At 41.3% G+C, this 20,309-nt stretch overlaps 2 protein-coding genes across 2 annotated transcripts in view; one reads left to right on the top strand and one right to left on the bottom strand.

Annotated features, from left to right (window-relative positions):
* Positions 1-2,202, bottom strand: part of MIS18A (MIS18 kinetochore protein A) — a 30,439-nt gene extending 28,237 nt beyond the window's left edge. Inside the window, 1 exon segment of the mRNA XM_006903603.1 lies at positions 2,139-2,202. Within this exon segment, the coding sequence (XP_006903665.1) occupies positions 2,139-2,202 (64 nt within the window).
* A 9,045-nt stretch (positions 2,203-11,247) lies between these two features.
* Positions 11,248-20,309, top strand: part of MRAP (melanocortin 2 receptor accessory protein) — a 25,852-nt gene continuing 16,790 nt past the window's right edge. The window contains exon 1 of the mRNA XM_006886800.1: positions 11,248-11,353. Coding sequence (XP_006886862.1) covers positions 11,248-11,353 — 106 coding nt within the window. The remainder of the gene's footprint in view (positions 11,354-20,309) is intronic.

The following is a 20,309-nucleotide window of genomic DNA, read 5'->3' as shown; positions in this document are numbered from 1 at the left end:
TCAGTATATTCTTTTCATCTTCTTTTAATACTCCCTGGATCATTTAACATTCTGCCAAAAGCATCCTTGATTATAGCAACTCGAGGTTTGAATTTGTTCTTCAGTTCCTTGAGCTTAAGATATGCTGAGCGAGTTCGCCCTTTTTTATCTTAGTTCAACATAATTTATCAGTATATATTTTTACACTTTTGCTTTAAGAAGCTGACAAAATTATGGTTAAGATTGTACTGCATTTCAAGTAAATTTTCATCTTAATAATGTATTCTTCAATCCACAAACATAATATAAGGAAACTTCATTATTTAGTGGGTAAAGAGGCAGATCGTTCTAATCCTCTGACTGCTTCTCGAGAGAAAGATGAGAAATCTCCTTCCTTTTTGTTTACAGCCTCTGAAAACCTGTCAGAGAGTCAGGTTATGACTTGATGGCAATGAGAGAGAGAGAGAGAGAGGGAGGTGGTATAGTATGCAATGTGTGGGATGCTAAATGAAAGATCTGCAGTTCAAATCCACTAGCCACTCTGAGGAAAAAGATGGGCAGACTCCTATAACGATTCATAGCCTCAGAAAGTGGAGGGTCAAACTGTGAGTCAAACTAGATTTGATGTCAATGAATTTGGGGTCTAGGGGTCTGAAACATGATATATCTCTCTAGTTTCATGTATTTTCATAATATATTGCTGTTATTGTTATGTACCATTGAGTGCCTGCAACTCATAGTGACTGTGTATAATAAATAGCTCTGAATTCTGCTCTATCCTGAGCCAAACTCACTGTTTCCGAAACACCTACCCCCATTATCCCAGTTACTGTGTCAATCTATCTCATCTGAGGTCTTCCTGTCCTGCGCTGTCTCTCCACCCTTCTGAGTATGATGTTCTTCTCCAAGAACTGGTACCTCCTGGCCACATGCTCAAAGTATGTAAGACAAACTCTCAAAATCCTTGCCTCCAAGGAGCAGCCTGATTTCACCTTCTCTCAGGTAAATCTGTTTGTTCTAGCAGTCCATGATATGTTCACTGCTCTTCTCCAACACCACAACTCAAAGGCATCAATTCTTCTCCTTCCATCTTTGGTCATTGTCCAGCTCTCTGACACATCGCAAGCAATTGTGAAGATCAGGGTCTGAATCAGGTGTCCCTAAGTCTCTAGACTGACATGGTTGTTCTTCATGTATTATATAAAAATGTCTCTCAGTAATAACATGTAGCTTTTTCATTCCTATGTATTTTGTTTTCTGACACTAGCAGCAAACAATCACTTCAAAACCTTAAATGACATTTGAAACATGTATTCTGCAGGTTTTGGCTATGTTTGGTGTTATTGTGTGCTGTTAATTTGGAATCAGCTCATAACCGACTCTCCACAGGGTATTCAAAGGCAGTAAACTGCACAAGGGGAGACTGCCCATCTTTCTTCCACAGAGCAGCTGATGGATCCGAATCACGTGCCTCTAGTTTGGCAGGCAGCTGGGCTCCCAGAGGTTCCCTTTGGATATAGTGTTCAATGTAAAGAGTTAGATCTTGATGGTAACAGAATTGTTTTTCTCTTTTGGGACTTTTTTTATACAGTTCTTCTACCAACTACTGGCAAAATAATGTTAAAAATCTCTAACTATGTGGCTTTGACTTTTGTTTTAATTCATGTGTTTTGAAATGTTATTAAACTTACGCAGTTTTTATTGTTATGTTTTCCAGATGAACTGAATTTTCTTAGTAACATGATGTATCTGCGTGTGGTTGTCTTTCTATTTTGGATTATCAACCACCCCAGAACCCTAAATATAGTGAATTTGGGGATTTTCAGCCAAATTTAAATTTTTTTTCAAATTTTAGCTTTCTCTTCTTTCTTCTTTTTTTTTTATCTTGCCCTCATATAGAAGACTGATATCCCACACATCACACAGAATGTTCATGGCTTTTTGAAATATCATTTTCCCATTTTTCAGAAAGGGTAATTTCAGGTCTGTTGTTCATGGGGTAGATATGGGTTGTACTCAACTCAACAGCACCTAACAATAATGTTTTCTTTAAGGTCTTTGGTTGCGAATTCTAACATCTGGTTCACTAATAGCTGTTGGTTTTATCAACTTCATTTTGTCTAACCTGTTGCTTTTGGACTTTTGAACTGGCCCCTCACCTTTGGTGGCACGTGTACAATGGAGCGACACGCTGCCCGCGATCGCCACGATCGCCACGATCATCTGAGGGACTGGTGATTAGACGGTTGTGCCCCATAGAGTATTCACTGGCCTTTTCTTAGAAGTAGATCAGCAGGCATTTAGCCTTTTCTTAGAAGTAGATCAGCAGGCATTTATTTCTAGTCCATATTATCCTGGAAGCTTTGATGAAAGTGGTTCATAGAAATACACAAACCTCCACTGACAGACTAAAGATAACTACATGAGAAATGTATTGGTGAGGCATTGAACCGGCTCTCTCTCATGGAATGTGAGAATTCAACCATCAGATACCCAATACCACACACTTCTTATAAACCGAGGTCACATTCTCCACTGTTTTTTCATCTTAAGTGATTTTAAAAAATTGTATATTGGACAGTGTGGATAACATGGCAAGGTTGTTATGTGCCATTTAGTTGCTTGTGACTCATAGCAACCCTCTGTGCAACAGCTCTGAAACCTGCTCTATCTTGAGTCAATCCCATTGTCTCTGACCCACCTACCCCCATTACCCCAGACACTGAGTCAATCCATCTCATTGAGGGTCTTTCTCTCTTACTCTGTCCCGTCATCCTCCTAAGCATGATGTCCCTCTCCAGGACTGGTCGCTCCTTACAATATGACCAAAGTATGTCAGATGAAGCTTCAGAATCCTTGCTTCCAAGGAGCAGCCTGTTTCCACCCTCTCCAGGACAAACCTGTTCTCCTAGCAGTCCATGGTATAGCCAACACTCTTCTCCAGCACCAGAACTCAAAGATATCAATTCCCCTTCTATCATCTTTAGTCATTATCCAGATTACTTTTTTCTTTTCTACCTGTAGACATTTTTTTCTCATTCATTAATTGTTGCACATTTTCCTCCCTGCCCACCCCTTCTCCCAGTTCACTTTTCTCTTTGAAAAGAAAAAAAAAAGTTCTTTCATTGTTATACAATCCCCTACTCCCCCCTGCCCCCAAGTCACAGTCCACTTTACTATGCATTTCTTATTCTGGAATCTTGTCATGAAAATAATTGTTGTTTGTTATGTGCCATCGGGTCGTTTGTGACTCATAGCGACCCTCTGTACAACAGCCCTAAACCCTGCTCTATCCTGTGCCAATCACACTGCCTCTGACACACCCATCCCGAGTACCCCAGTCACTGAATCAATCCACCTCATAGAGGGTCTTCCCCTCCTGCGCTGTCCCTCTACTCTACCCAGCATGATGTCTCTCTCTAAAGACCTGTCTCTCCTTACAACATGTCCAAAGTATGTCAGACGAAGCCCCAGAATCCTTGCCTCCAAGGAGCAGCCTGGTTTAATCCTCTCTACGATGAATCTGTTTGTTTTCTTGGCAGTCCATGGTACATTCAATACTCTTCTCCAGCACCACAGCTCAAAGGCGTCAATTCTCCTTCTATCCTCCCTAGTCATTGTCCAACTCTCTGATGCATAACAAGTGATTGCAAAAACCATGGCCTGTATCAGGCAGACCTTAGTCTCCAGAGAGACACTGTTGCTCTTGAGTATTTTGGAGAGGTCCTTAACCACAGACTTTCCCATCGCAATACGTTTTTTTAAATTTCCTGGCTACTGGTGCCAAGAGTGTTGACCGTGGAGCCGAGCAAACTGAAGCTGTGAACAATCTCAATCTCTTCGCCATCCATCCTGATGCTACCGATTTGTCTAGTGGTGAGAATTTTTGTCTTCTTGACATTGAGCCTCAGTCCATATTGAAGGCTGCAGTCCTTGACCCTCTGCAGTAAGTGCATGAGGTCCTCCTCAGTTTCAGCGAGCAAGGTTGTGTCATCTGCATAACGCAGATTGTTGATAGATCTTCCACCAATCCTAACGCCACGCCTCTCCTCATAGAGCCCCGCCTCTCGGATAATCTGCTCTGCATACAGGTTGAAAATGTATGGAGACAGGACACATCCCTGACGTGCACCCTTCCCATGTACATGAAAATAATACCTAAGAATATATTCCTTTTAAACAGTTCTCTCCCTCATCTGTTTCAACTAGGTATACATTATTTATACCCTCTTTTCTTAGGTTCCCCCCAATCCCAATGTCAGTCCTATTTTACAATAGTGGCACTGTGCAGTATTTCTGCTTTGTGACTGAGATATTTCACTCAGCATAATGTCCTCCAGGGTCACCCATTTTGTATATTTCATGAGTTCCTTGTATTTCAATGCAGCGTAGTATTCCATTGTGTGAATATACCACAGCTTCTCCATCCATTCATTTGTTGACTGGCAGTTGGGTTGTTTCCAGCTCTTTACTATTGTGAACAAAGCAGCAATAAACATGGGTGTGCATATGTACTTGGGTGGTGGTTATGGTTTCTTTAGGGTATATTCACCGCAGTGAAATTGCTGGGTCAAATGAAATAATTTCTCTTTTCAACTTTTTGAGAAAGCATCATACTGCCTTCCATAGTGGTTGCACCATTTTACACTCCCAACAACAGTGAATAACGGTTCCAGTTTCTCCACAACCTCACCAGCATTTGTTGTTTGCTACTGTGTTGAATTTTGCTATTCTTATTGGGGTGTGATGATATCTCATAGTTGTTTTATTGTCCAGCTTTCTGATGCATAGCAAGTAATGGAGAAGACCACAGCCTGAATCAGGCACACTTCATCTCCAGACTGACATTGTGCTCTTCAGTACTCTGAAGAGATACCTGACAGCAAGTTTTCCCAATGCAATTTGTCTTTTGATTTCCTAGCTTCTGGTACCAAGTGTGCTGATTGTGGAGCCAAGCAAACTGAAGCTGTTAACAATCTCAATCTCTTCACCATCTGTCATGATGCTGCCAATTGGCCCAGTGGTGAGAATCTTTGTTTTCCTGATGTTGAGCTTCAATCCATATTTAAGGTTGTAATCCATGACCTTCTTCATCAAATGCCTTAGATCCTCCTCAGTTTTGGCAAGCAAGGTTGTGTCATCTGCATAACACATGTTGTTGATGAATCTTCCTTCAATCCTGATACCACATTCCTTCTTATAGAGCTCAGCCTCCCAGATGCTCTGTTCTGCATAGAGATTGAAAAGGTATGGAGATTGGTCACATCCATAGCGTACACCTTCCCTGATTTTGAACCATAGTGTTTCCTTGCTCTGTTCTGATAACTGCCTTCTGGTCCAAATATAAGTTTCGTACAAGCACAATCAACTGTTCTGGGATTTCCATTCTACTCAGACATAATTACAGTTTGTTATGATCCACACAGTCAAATGCCTTTGCATAGTCAATGAAACACAGACAGACATTCCTCTGGTACTTTCTGCTTTCAGCCAAGATCCATCTAACATTAGCTACAATATCCATAGTACCATGGCCTCTTCTAAATCCAGCCTGTACATCTGGCAGTTTTCTGCTGATTGATGTGCTCTTCCAGTCATCTTGGGATAATTTTCAGCTGGGCTTGGAGAAGTTTTTTTAGGGGAGGAGGTTTGTAGTAAGTTTAGTGTTCTTTTCTGTGTAATTAATACAAACTTGTTCAAACTTCTTTCATCTATATTGTTTCTGTTTAAACTTCCATAGACTAAATTTAGCATTCCTTGGTGACAGTGTGGTTGTTGTTATTGTTAGGTGCCATTGAGTCTGATATGACTTATACTGAACCTTTGAACCACAGATCTGAACCCTCTCCTATCCTATGCCATCCTTACCATTTCTAATATACTTAAGCCCATTGTTATAGTCATTGTGTAAATCAGTCTCATTGAAGGTCTGACCCTCCACCTTTCCAAGCATGATGTCCCCCTTCAAGGAATAGCCTCTCCTACAAAAATGTTTAAATGATGTGAAACAAAGCTTTGTTATTTTTGCCTCCAAAAAACACTCTGGTTACACCTTCTCCAAGATACATCTGTTTGTTTATTTGGCAGGCCATGGGATGGATATTCAGTACTCTTCTCCAACACCACGGCTCAAAAGCACAATTCTTCTTTTGCCATCCTTATTTGTTGTCCAGCTCTCAAATGGTTGAAGTCTAGCTCTCATGTGATTGAAAAGATTATGGACTTAATCAAGCACCCCTTAGTCCTCAAAATGACATCATTGCTTCTCAATAATTTGGAGAGTTCCCTGAATGCAGACTTTCCACATGCAATATGTCTCCTGGTCTCCTGACTGCTGGTACTAAAGGTGTTGCTTGTGGATCAAAGCATGATGAATTCATTGACAACTGCAATCTTTTCTCCATCTGTCATAATGTTGCCTGTCAGTCTATTGGTGAATTTTTGGTGTTTTGATGTTGAGATGAAATCCATATCAACAGTTGTAGTGTTTAACCTTCTGCAGCAAGTGCTTCAAGTTTTCCTTACTTTCAGCAAGCAAAGTTATGTCATCTGCATAACAAAGGCTACTGATGAGTCTTCCTCCAACCCTGATATCACATTCTTCTTAATAGAGTCCAGAAAGAGTTATCCAGAAATAGGATCATTCTTGGACAGGGAGGGAAGGAGAAAGGAGTGAAAAGTAATAAACAAATAAGCTGGGTGAAGGGGAAGGCAAGAAGGGGTTGATAAAATAGTGTAATTCATTAATACATTAATAATTTATAATTGATGTTTCAAAACAAAATGCATATGATTGAATTAAAAAATCAATAAAATTTGTAAACTTTTATGCAAATAAAAAAATTCAACTAAATTAAATATTTCTCACTAAAATATAAAAACAGCTACGGCCTACCTTCAGGTAAACTAATAGTATAATTGTTTTGTGGTAGATTTTTTTTTTCGTTTCAAGAAAAATCTATTTCACATACAAAACCATAAAGAAATAAAGGTAATCGTGTTCTTTTTTTTTCTTGCTTGTTAATCTTTTTTTTTAAATTTATTATTAATTTCGATGAAATGTACAGAGACTTTGGATTTCTATTCATTCATTGTTGCACTTTTCTCCCGTCCCAACCCTCCCCCCCCCCAGTACACTACCCTCTTGGGAAAGTAAAAGAAAAATTCTTTCATTGTTTTACAATCCCTCCCTCTCCCCAGGTGCACTCCCCTTGGCAGCCTTCACTCTGGACTCCTGTCATCACAGAAATACCTAATCACATATCCCTTTTAAACAATTTTCTCCCTCATCTGTTTCAATACAGTATGAACTCATCTTTCTCGGTCTCCTCCCAACCCCGATGTCAGTCCTGTTTTACAACAGTGACACCATGCAGTATTTGTCCTTTTGTGACTGAGATACTTCACTCAGCATAATGTCCTCCAGGGTCACCCATTCTGAATAATATATTGCATGAGTTCCCTGTTTTTCCAATGCAGCATAGTATTCCATTGTGTGAATATAACACAGCTTCTCTATCCATTCGTTTGTTGATGGACACTTAGGTCATTCCCAACTCCTTGCTATTGTGTGAACAAAGCCGCGATACACATTAGTGTGCATATATCTGTTTGGGTGGCAGTTATGGTCTCTTTGGGGTATATTCCCAGTAGTGGAATTGCTGAGTCAAATGGTATCTCTATTTGTAACTTTTTGAGAAAGCGCCATACTGCCTTCCACAATAGTTGCACCATTTTACACTTCCACCAACAGTGAATAAGGGTTTCAGTTTCTCCACAACCTCGCCAGCATTTGATGTTTGCTGTTCTGTTAAATTTTTATATTCTGACTGGGGTGAGATGATATCTCATAGTTGTTTTGATTTGCATCTCTCTTAGAGCTAAGGATTTTGAACATTTCTTCATGTGCTTATTAACCATCTGAATGTCTTCTACCGTGATTGTTGTTTTTTTTAAAAAAAAATGTAAAACCTGCATCTTTCTATCAGCAAAGTCTCTGCCAGTCTTGAAAATGAGCTTCTTCTTAGTTACATTTCTCTATGACCAGCATTCTGTCAACTCTTTTGGCCTTCAATGTGTGTTAAGAAATATTTTGAAAACAACAAATGCTGGCGAGGTTGTGTGTGTAAAATGGTGCAACCACTATGGAAGGCAATATGATGCTTTCTCAAAAAGTTGCAAGTAGAAATACCATTTGACCCAGCATTTCCACTACCAGGAATACATCCCAAAGAAACCATACCAAACCCACCCGGACCTGGCAATCTGCTTCTGAAAGGGCACAGATTTGCAAAGCCTGTGGAGCAGTTGGACTCCGCACACAGAAGTCCATCATGAGTTGGAATTCATTCAGCTACAAGTCTATGGTCAAGGCACCTCTGTAAGCATGCTGCATGGTCCTCTAGATATAAACTGCTCAAATATCACGGGAGATGTATGCTCCTGCTGCTGTCGCTTCACAAATGAGGAAAACCCACAGCAGAGGTTTCTGGTCCCTTGAAGACACACAGTGCAGCCCTGGCATCAGGTTCTTAGTCACCCCGCTCTGCTGCCCCTTTAAGGAAGCACACTCGGGGGCCATGTGTATCATGGTGTGTCTGGGAGCCTATAGGCATGTGCAGAGGAGGGGAGGAGGCTTTGAAGTGGATCTTTCATCCCCTTACTTTGTTATTTTTAAAAATTTTGTATTGGTTTACTTACAAAGTTCATATACATTGTTTTTCTTTCTTCCCCCCACCACTAGTTTATTTACAAAACTGCAATACAAATTAAAACAAATTCTTTCAATTTCCCTCACCCCACCCCCCACATCAAACTGTACAATCCAATGATTAATCCCACTTACCCCTGTACATCCACATCCCTCTGCTTCCAGCCTCTCCCATCCCTCCTGGATCCTTATGCTCATATATACAATAACTATCTTATACAATATTTGTCTTTGTGGGAACTGAGTTAGTTCACTTGGCATAATGCTAGCCAGTCCCTCCCAATTTAGGTAGTCATTTACAAAGTAATTGCTCCTGTGTGCTGCATAGCATTCCATTGTGTGAACATACCATGATTTCTCAATCCATTCGTTTGTGATTGGACATTTGGACTGTTTTTCATACTGGATCTTTCCCCTTTCCTTTATCCACCCCTCCTGCCACCCATCAAATTGTGCAACCCTGTGATTAAGCTCCCCCCTCCTCCTTGGATCCTCATACTCATTCTATAATAATGGTCTTATAAAGCTCCAAACCACAAAGTTTCTAAGAGACAAACTGAGATTAAGCTTAGAAGCCCTAGTCTACAGTATAAAGAGATTGCCAGATACAGCTAGAAATGCACAATCTGAAGAGGATACAATTGATGAATGGGACCTTTTAAAGATTAAATCCCTGTGCTCATCAAAGACTTTTCCCCAAGCATTATGCTGAGTGAACTAACTCAGTCCCACAAGGACAAATATTGTATAAAACCATTTATTGTAGAATGAGTATAAGGATCCAAGAGGGGTGGGAGAGGTTGGAAACAGAGGGATGAGGATGTGCGGGGGGCAAAGGGGGATTAATCATCGGGTTTTACAATTTGTTGGGAATGAGGGAAATAGAAAAAAATCTGTTCTTGAAAACAGTGTATTTGAAATTTGTGAATAAACTAGTAGAGAATTTTTTTTTAAAAAAACCCAAAGCTTTTCCCCACAGAGTGAAAGGAAAACCTACTAACTGAGAATAAACATTTGAAAATACCATTCAGACAAGGGTCTCATAACAAAAGTTTACAGAATACTCTGGAACCTCTACAAGAAAAAGACTGATAATCTAATTTACAAAATGGGCAAGACACATGGAAAGACTTCTCACCCCTTTACTTTGGACACTCCATCTCTCATTCCTCTCTTCTCATGAACTGAGTCTCCTGAGAAAGGTCCTCACAATAAGTCTCGGGCACAGCAAGCTTGGGGCATAGGGTCAAAGCCAGCAGGGAGCTTCTGTTATCTGAGTCAGCTGTCTATACTGGCAATGACCAGCTTTCCACTGGCAGGGTAGACCTGACTCACGAACACTAGAAAGTTGATATTTTGGAGGGAAGGAGTCCATTGGTCTGTGCATTTTGACTCTTACTTCCCAAACAGGAGCCTTGGTTGTGTCCTTTGTAGCGAGTTACTCCAACAGCTGCCCCCTCTCTGGGGGTTCAAATCTGTGGGAGAGAGACAGACAATCACTTCCTGTAAAGCCCGTTCTCCTTTCACATTTGGTAGTCCTTGGGTGCTGCAAACAATTATTGCACTCAGCTGTTAACCAAAACGTTGGTAGTTCCAGTCCAGCCAGAGGCACAGAAAAAAAAAAAAGTCCAGGAGCTCTGTTTCAAACCCTCAGGTTTTAAAGCCCATCGGAGCAGAGTTCAGCTCTACCATGTGTGGTGTTGCGGTGAGTCAGGATTGGTTTTCACTAATGTCATTGTTTATTTGCAGACCTCACACCCAGAATGTGAAAGAGCTGCAGCCCTCCAGTGCCGTTCTTCTTGGTACAGTCCATGTGCTTAGAAGAGTTGGAGCCCAGCCACCCAGAACCTTCATTGCACTCGACGTCAGCCGAGCACCCCATGAACCGCTGGACTCTTGTTTCTCAAGGTCTCAGTCTATGTGGGAGCTCAGCCCAGACAAACAGCCCCTTCATTCTGAACAAATGGAGACCTAGATAAAAGCCGAGCGGCGCCTTCAATTCTGGGGCCAGGAGAGGGCCTTTTGGTTTTAATTAATTGGATGTGTGTGCATGAGCAAGGTTACCAAGTTCAGGGCTGACATTATTCATAGGAAATCCAAGCCAGAGATGTGTTGGTTGCTTCATATCTCCAAGGAATGCCTTCAAGTGATTCAAGGGCACAGGCACATTGGAATTGGGGTTTCATTAACTTTTTAACTATTTAAAGCAAAAAGTGGTTATCTTCCCCCCCCCCACCTCTATTTGGCATTTTCTCTCCCCAGAGGCTCATCTCCATTTCCACTCTCAGAGGCACAGGGGCAATCCCTAACAGCGCTGGATTTTTGTTCCACTGACTCTTAGCTCTGTTTCTTTTGGCATTTTCTCAGTAGGGATGAGTGGGCAGAGTTTAATTGTGTGCTAAGGATGTCAGGCACAACCCTCCTGGCCTTTCTGCCAGCCAAACAGCTTTGATAGTGAGCAGAGACCCACAGCACACTTGGATGATGGGTGTGGAAGTCTGTTAGGAAGTTAGTCACCTCGGGTCCCAGAGACGAGCCTGTGGGTTCCAGCTGCTGACATGGCCAACACGACCAACCACTCTGCCCCATACTACAGCTACGAATACTACCTGGACTACCTGGACCTCATGCCTGTGGACGAGATGAAGCTGCAAGCCAACAAGCGTAAGTGGGGCCTGAGGCAGCCGGCCAGGCAGAGGCTGGGGTGGCTCAGGGGGCTGGGCTTGGGACATTTCACCATTCACTGTCTATGAATGGGCTTTGCCCCTTGTTAGATGACTTTGCTAGATGCATAGAAACAATGCTGTCATGTGAGCGCTTATGTATGTGTGTACGTATATAGATTATGGTCGTTACTAGGTGCTGTCACATTGATGCCAAGTCACTGTAACCCCAGGTGATAGCAGAGAACTGCTCAGCTAGCCAGGTCTTTCTCTCACAGAACTGTTGTGTGAATTAGAACTGCCAGCCTTTCAGGGAGCAGCTGAGCACGAAACCATGTGTGGCTCCTTTGAAATGTATGTACATACACTCACACATACACACACACACACACCCCTCTCTGTACAACAGAACAAAACCCTGTACCGTCCTCACAGTCTCAACCAACGCTTACGTCCGCCGTTGTGTTCACCTTTCTTTCTCTCACAAACCCTCTGCTTTTCTAAAGATGACACCCTTCTCTAGGGATTGGCCTCTGGCAAAATAGTGCCTAGAGCATTGGGCTGCTAAGTGAAAGGGCAATGCTTCAAATGCACTGGCCACTCTGTGAGACAAAACTGAGCAGTTTTCTTTTGTAAAGAACTGTATCTTTGGAAGCCTGATGACATACATACAACATATTTCAAAGTATTTTCAGCTGATGTTTACATTGATAGTGTTTTCTTCAATTATCTTTTCATTCTGAAAGTTAACATGACATGTGTTTGTGTTTGTTTAACATCCAACACATAGCTAAGGTGCTAAGGTCGTATTCAAGAATATTCCCTTTCTTTGAAGATGTGGTAAATCTTTTATTCACTTATTAATTCCAGTTGTTATCAGGGCAGAATTTAACCAGTGCACACAAACAAAAACAACAGTTACACAGGTGGCTCAGGCAGCTGAGTGACTCTGACTCAGAGTATCAGTGGAGAAAGGTGGAATATTGGATTCTCACTGGCAGATTTTTTTTATATGGATAGCCAGGTCTTTCCTCCAAGGCTCCTCTGGGTGGACTCCAACCTCTGGCCTCTCAGTTTCAAGTATATTTTCTGTTTTTAACTCCCAGGGACTCCAGTGCACATATTTTTTTTTAAATCTAGGTATTTTAGGGGTAAAATGTATCTGTTACCCTCTGTGATTAGTTTGACAATGACCTTCTTAAAAACTAAAATACTTTTAAAGCAAAATATTCTTTTCAGGTAGGTTTCTTTATAGAGTTTAATTTGTTAGACTCCAATAAATTGGGCAAATTGTTTCAAATATTACACTTAACAGGGATGCTTCCTTTTTCTGGAAACTCACTCTATCCCTAAAGACGTCTTGAGTTAACTTGTGTAGTTCAGTCACTGTAATCATAGAGCAGGGGCAATAGCAGTAGTTCAGTGGTAGAATTGTCACTTTCCAGGTCTGAGACCTGAGTTCAATTCCCAGCCAGTGCATTTGTCTATCAGTAGAGGCTTGTTTATTGCTGTGATACAGATTTCAGCAGAGCTTCTAAGCGAGGACAGACTACGAAGAAAGGTCTGGTAAACTACTTTCAAAGATCAGTTAATGAAAAATCTATGAATCACAATGGTCTGATGATGTTATACTTGAGGTCCCCATGAGTCAGGGCCAACTTGACAGCGGCTAACAATGTCCTCATTCAGTACACCAAAGATAATGACATCAGAGGACCTAGTGGTTTCATGGAGAAAACCAAGTATGATGTCTGTCATGCATCAACTCAAAACTGAAAAATACTTGGTAGTTATTTACTCAAGTGAGCCCTGGCACAGGGTTTCTATAATGTCTTGGTAGGTGGTCCTATTTCTAATTTCACTTACAACTTCCCAAAGGCAAATAGAAATACTCACCCATATTTGCAGAGGATTTACTATGCAGTCATCACGGCACTAGTTTCCAGGGGATGATATGCTCAGTGTGTGTTTTCTGATGGAAAATAAGTAATTAAGAAATTAAAATGTCCATTTTTGCAAATACAACTAACTGACAAGAAGGAAAAAACCCAAACCCAGTGCTACCTAGTTGGTTCCAATTCTGCAATCCTCCACCGAGTTTCGGAGGCCATAAATATTTGCAGAAGGAGGCAGCCCATCTTTCTCCCTCAGAGCGTCTTTTGGGTCTAAACTGCCAATTTTTTTGGTTAACAGCTTGATACATTGATATTAAGTCACCAGGGCTGTTCTGACCCATAAATGACCCTCCAGCGGCTTTCAGAAGTGGTTAATCACATGGGAAGAGATTGTCCATCCTTCTCTCACCTTCATAATAAGAAAGACACATAATGATGAGAAGGAAGTGGTATGCTGAAACAAAACCCTGCAGGTACATTTCCCTGAGCTCCTGGGTAGTACGAATGATATGGTGCTTAATACTAATCAAGAGGTTAGTGGTTCAAACCTACTCAGAGATGTCTCAGAGGAATAGCAGTCTGCCTCTGAAAGGTCACAGCATTACAAACCCCAAGGAGGACATTTCTACTCCACACATGCGGAGTTACTCTGAATTGGAGACAACCTGATGGCAAGTGATAGCGTACTTTGTCCATAGATAAGAACTTCAGAATTAATACTGGCCTGGAAATTTGTTAAACTTTTCATTGTGGTTTAGGTAAAAGTTTGCAGAGCAAGTTGCTTCCAGTTTAACAATTTCTGCACGTTTTGTGTCATGACACTGATTGCAGTCACCACCATGTGACCATGCTCATCCCTTCTCCCTGCTTCTCAGCCTCGCTTGCCTTCTGAACTTTGTTTCTGGGCCAATGCTTCCCTTTGGGGCTCGTTCTACTGATTGCTGTAAGGAGTGTATTATCCTTCACTTTATAAGCCTAGCACCTGTTCAATTGACATGGAGCCACGGGGTTGGTTTCAGCTTCAAGGTGTGAATAAATGCCTCAGTCTTGAGGGTTCCACAGTCTAGATGAGACCAGAGAGCATGATCAGTCTCATGATTTTGTGTTTTGTGTCACATTGTCCCCAACTCTATCCAGAACCTATTTTATAGTGGTCCCTACAGAGCAGTTGGTATAGGTCTTTGAGTTATGGAAGCCAAGGTTCTCCTGATCCGCTAGTCCCTTGCTGGTGCTGTGTACCATCAAGTCATAAATGACTCGTAGCAGATTCTCTGGTGGGGTTTTTCAGAGGCAGTAAATCCCATCTTTCTACTACAGAGCACTGGTGGACCCAAACCCCATGTCTTTGGGATTATAGCACAACTTCTTACTAGTGTTGTTTGTTGTTGATTGCCGTCAAGTCAAGCACAACTCATTGCAACCATATGAACAAAAGACCTGAAACTTTTCTATAACTGTCATCATTTCTCAAACTGCATAGGATTCCCCAGAGGTATGTTGTTTAGGAAGTGGATGCCATTGCTGTTTCCAAACCTGTCTTAATCTGGGAGCTCCACCAAACACTGTTCACCATGGGTAACCATTATGGCATTTGACGCCCCAATGGCACAAGACTCAGCATCACAGCAAACCCAGGTTATTTAAATACAGCAAATGGACAGACCAGTGCTATACCACTTAGAAGAATGTTCCTCCAAAATATATTAACAACCGAGTTTTAAGTATAAAGGTCTTCCACAAGGTCTTATTGACTCTAAACAAGAGGCTTAAATTAAAAAATTAATTAAAAAAAACCCAATATGTTATTGTTGTTATATGCTTTTGAGTCGCCTGTAACCTAAAGCAAACAGCTCTGAACCCTTCCCTGTCCTGAGCCAGTCTCGATAATTACAACACAGCAACCCCCATTACCCCAGTTACTGTATCAATCCATCTCATCTGAGGTCTTCCTCTCCTGTGCTGTCCCTCCACCATTCCGAGCATGATGTCCTTGTCCAAGGACAGGTCTTTCCTGGCCATGCGGCTAAAGTATGTGAGATGGACCTTCAAAATCCTAGCCTCCAAAGAGAAACTTTCCACTAGGTAATAACGATAGACTTGAGCATAAAGGAACTTATGAAGATGGTACAGGACAGGACAAGGTTCTGATCTGTTATCCATAGGGTCACGCTGAGTCATAGTCAACTCAATGGCATTTTACAACACCACAAAATGAATTCAAATTCTAGGTTAGCCTCAGTCACTCATATCCTCTGCTGTGCCTAACACTGGTAGGTCCCTCCCAGTGGACTCCAAAGCATCTCCCTGGCCCCTTAGAGTGGGAATTGGCTATAATTTTAGGCCTTTAGGACCCACAATCTTAATCTCCTGCCTCCTTCTTAGCCACAAGCAGCTAACATTTCTGAAGAAAGTGGTTGATGTTCTCAAACTTTTGTGTGAAGCTTGAAAATGAGTTCTTTCCTGCACACTTGAGCCAGAGTTGGAGTTTACAGCCTCTTGAGCAAAGAAATAAGTTGTAATAAGAAACCCTGCAGCTGTCTTAGCACCTCCTTACAAAGGTGGAAATAGAAATATCACTAGATTCAGCCCCATTACTAGCTGTGACCCAAAGAAGTGAGATCTGGGGCATGAACAGATACATGTACACGCATGCTCATTGCAGTGTTATTTACAATAGCAAAGAGATGAAAACCATCCAAATGCCCATCAACAGACAAGTGGATAAACAAAGTGTGGCATATACATATAATGGAATGCTAAATAAAGAAGAACTAGGGATCCACAGAACATGGGTGAGCCTGCAGCTCACTGTGCTAAGGGAAATAGACATAGACCAGGCACAAAAAGACAAATGCTGTATGAGTCAAATATTATAAAAGAGTTTTAAAATGTCATACAAACAGAATGAATTATCCTCTGATCATTACCAAAGACAGGAGTGAAGGGAGAGGACAGAGAATAAAATATTAGTTAATAGATAATAGACACATAGTAGACTGGGTCAAAGGAAAGGCTAAAAATGATCCTTTTTGCCTTTTTGCTAAAAAAAGAGCCTCTCTCTTTGCCATCAAGTCAGAATTGACTCACAGCTGACCCTCTAGTGGGTTTTTGGAGGCTGTAACTCACATGGGAGACTACCCATCTTTCTCCCATGGAGCCACTGGGGGATTTGAACTACCAGAGGGGCACCACCATTGGGTTAGTAGCACAACTCCCTACCCACTGAGCCATCAGAGCTCTGAAATTGAGCTTCTCCAATGATCCTTTCAACAGATACAGCCAATCTGATTATTATGCAGTCCATGAGGTAAGGTCCAGCTGTAAAGTCAGTATTTGTGGGTGGTGTTTTTTTTATTTTGGGGCTTTTTTTAAATATGAGATGAATAAATCATTGAATGTACAAAATTCAAGCGATCTATCTGGCCTAATTTCTGTCACCAAATTTATATTTTCTGACTATCAGTCCTTTTTCATTATTTCCAGCTTTAATATGCCAGTTACTAATTATTATAAACTTATCAAATACCAGAAGGGACATCCCTGGTAAACAGATTTCATTAGAGCTCCCAGATTAAGAAACACTAGGAAGCAGGACTGGCCCACCCACTTCTTTAAGAGCAAACCTCTGAAAATCCTATGAGCAACAGAAGAACATGAATAGTTATAATATTAGAAGTAAAGGCCTGCTTGGAAGTCAATGAAAATGAAGAGAAACAGCTGTAATTACCCCTAAATAGTTGGAACATGGAACATATGAAGTATGAATGCTGGAAAACTAGAAGTAGTGAAAGCTGAAATGGAACGCAAGAACATCAACATTCTAGGCATCTCATAAAGTGAGATGAACTGGCATTGGCCAGTTTGAATCAGATAACAACATGGTGTACTATGTTGAAATGAAAAACAAGCAGAATGTGTTGCATGAATAGTTAACAAGACAGTTTCAAGTTCTATCCTGAAGAACAATGTTGTAATAGGGTATTAGCTATATACATACAAAGAAAACCTGATAATATGGCTATTACTCAAATATACTAACAACTAAAGTTAAAGAGGAGGAAATGGAAGATTTTTTTTACCAAATTTTGCAGTTTAAAATTGACCTAACAGTAATTGGCCGTGGGTAGAGAATTTTTCCACTATTGTTTGTCAGGTGAAGCTATCTAGCCTACTTCTGTTCTCAGTATTTGAACTCAAATACATCCACTAGAAGGAATTCTTAAAAGCACAAAACCCAGGCCTTTCTATCACCCTGTCTCTATGCTGTTGTCTCCATGACTTCCTGCCTCACCTTTGTTTCTGTAATGATCAGCGAGAGGCAGCATCAGGTGGTCTCTGTGATGCTTCAAAGGTAGGATAAGGTGAGTGCAAGTACAGGTAATGATGGACAGAGGCCACCTGAAGAAAGCAGGTGTCTTAGTCTGGGTTCTTTAGAGGACCAAACCAGTGAAAAGTAGGTAGGTAGGTAGCTAAGTAGGTTGGTAGGTAGATGGATGGATGGATGTGGGTGGATAGATAGATAGATAGATGATAGATTGACAGATAGATGAAAGAGAGATCTTTTATTTCAAGGAAATGGCTCACACAATTGTGAGAGACTATAAAGGCCCAAATCCATAGCTAAGGCAGCATACTCAAGACCTCTGCTGGCTTGCAGCCCTGCAATCAAAGGTTAAGTAGCAAGAAAAGTGCAAGGGAATAAGCTTTGCCTGACATCTCTTTGTATATTAAAAGCCAGCAGGCCACACTTTCAAGGAAAAATACCTCTTTCAACAGTTGGCTGTTCACAGCAAATCACATCATGGAAGGCAAACACATTATATTATGGAAAAGCATCTAGTCTACTATATGCCAAACCACTGAGGTTCATCATCTAGCCAAGTAGACACATAACGTGAATCATAAGAGCAAGTGACCACTCTTGCTGGAAAACTTTCCTTTCTTATTCCTCTCCAGCTCCTCTGTGCTGAGTCTCCTCTGTCAAGCAAGCAGAACATCGCATCCCAGTTACTCCAAACTTCTTCACAGCAAACAGTGGCCATTACAGAAACATTCTGAAAATGGGTGGGTCTGCATTCCCAGATGCCTTTAGGATAAAGACAGAGAAGCAAAGACCTCATGTCCAGATTTCACTAGAAGATTAAATGGGCCAGCTGATTAAAACGTGGCTGTTTGGTCTAGGTTCAACTCTTGGCCTGAGTACTGAGACAACAGACAGCAAAACGTGCAGGTCCAGCTTTGTTAACCTAACCGAAGGCAGAGCATCTGGCAATATGCATGGTCAGTGCATAAAGCTGCTAACTGCAAGGTTGGCAATTGGAATCCCCCTGAGCAACCTCAACTAAGGTGAGGTGATCTGCTTCCCCAGGATCAGACATTGCAAGCCTACGAGTCCGACGGAGCCACTAAAAGCCCAAAGGAGCTCTCAGGAAGAGGCGGGGCTAGGAGGAGTCAGGATTGACTTGATGGTAATTGATTTTCACTGGTTTTCCTTCTAAATTTAGCCTCCTAAAGAGGGAAAGATTAAAAAAAAAGAAAAAAAATTTAAAAAGAGGGAAAGATTAAAGAAAGATGGAACCAGTTGAGTCAGGACGAGGATTCACACCTCAGGAGATAGATTGGCCCTTTCCACTTGGTTGGTTTAGTTGAGGAGACTCTGGTTTTTCACAGAATAGTCAGAAGGCTTATCAGAAAAGCACAAGGTAAAACACCTTGTGAATTCTCAGTAGCAAAATTACACTAGATATTGAGCTATTTCTGGGAAAAGAGCAACCTTCACCTCAGCGCTGCATGCTTGACATAAAAATATAAATAAATCTTTCAATGCGTCCCCTATCTGCCCAACTTCAGCAGAATATGTTCCTTTGGTAAAATCACCAGGTTTGTCTTCTATGGCATCTCTGGATGGTCTCAGACTGCCAATCTCTTTGTTATGAGTCAAGCATTTAACAATTTGCACCACTCAGGGACTCTTGTTTAGAGGTAAACCAATTCCATCTCCCAATTTTGCAGCGACAATTCAGATCATCCCCCAGATACTATTCTAATGTTCTCTTTCAGGGAGCAGCAAGATGGGCTGATTTCCCTTGAGGACTGCCGGGGTCTAAGGATGTCATTATTTACCTCCTAGCTCGGCCTGGCTTCTTCCCTTTAATTATGGATTAGGAAGAACTTGTCATAGTTCACACTGACTTTTGCTGATGTGCTGTTTCTCGCAGCTTCAAATAATAGGCTGCGTGTTCACCCGAGGCTCAGAGAGCTGGAAACACAAGAACAAAAACACACCATTGCCAGTCTCTTTTGAGCACATATAGAAGTTCCATGAACAGATTGAACAAAGGTCCTACATAGAATGCTTTTCTCTTGGTCTCGTGTCAATTTCAGCTCGCTGCTTTCACAATGACTTGTCATTTGTCATCACATGGTTGGTTTCAGGTGTACAGCAAAAGCAATGTCAATTTAAAAAGTTATTTTGAAGCGAAGTCAGTAGAATGTTTACCTCTGAGCAAATTACCCATCCAGGCAACTCCAGAGGGAGGATCTCTGGTTGCCTGATTCTGTTATTGCTCAAGAATTCATGGAACTCTTCTTTCGGAACTGACTTTTGTGAGCACAGCACATTCTGTGAAACATCCACAGAGCAATAAACTCCATCTTCTGGGGATGGGTTTTTCTTTTTTTTTATCCTAGAAATGATTTTCTAGAAATCATCAAGAATTAACTATAATAAAGCAGATGGATGATCAAAATGATTAACAACATCTGAATGTAAAATTAAGTGTTGTTGTTAAATGCCGACAAGTTGACTATGATTCACAGAGACCCTATGAGCAACAGATCTAAACCCTGTCCTATCTTGTGCCCTTATCATCATCTCTGAAACACTTCATCCCATTGCAGCAGTCACCATGCCAATCTATCTCACTGAAAGTCTTTCTCCCCATCAACAAACGAATGGATAGAGAAGTCTGTGGTATATTCACACAATGGAATACTATGCTGCATTGAAAAACAAGGAACTCATGCAATATTATTCAAAATGGGTGACCCTGGAGGACATTA

The sequence above is a fragment of the Elephantulus edwardii genome, unplaced genomic scaffold (genome assembly GCF_000299155.1).
Source record: "Elephantulus edwardii isolate Elephantulus edwardi_28Jun2011 unplaced genomic scaffold, EleEdw1.0 scaffold00051, whole genome shotgun sequence".
NCBI classification, from domain to species: Eukaryota; Metazoa; Chordata; class Mammalia; order Macroscelidea; family Macroscelididae; genus Elephantulus; species Elephantulus edwardii.
Note: the sequence above shows the minus strand (reverse complement) of the source record. Positions and strands in the feature narration are given on the sequence as shown.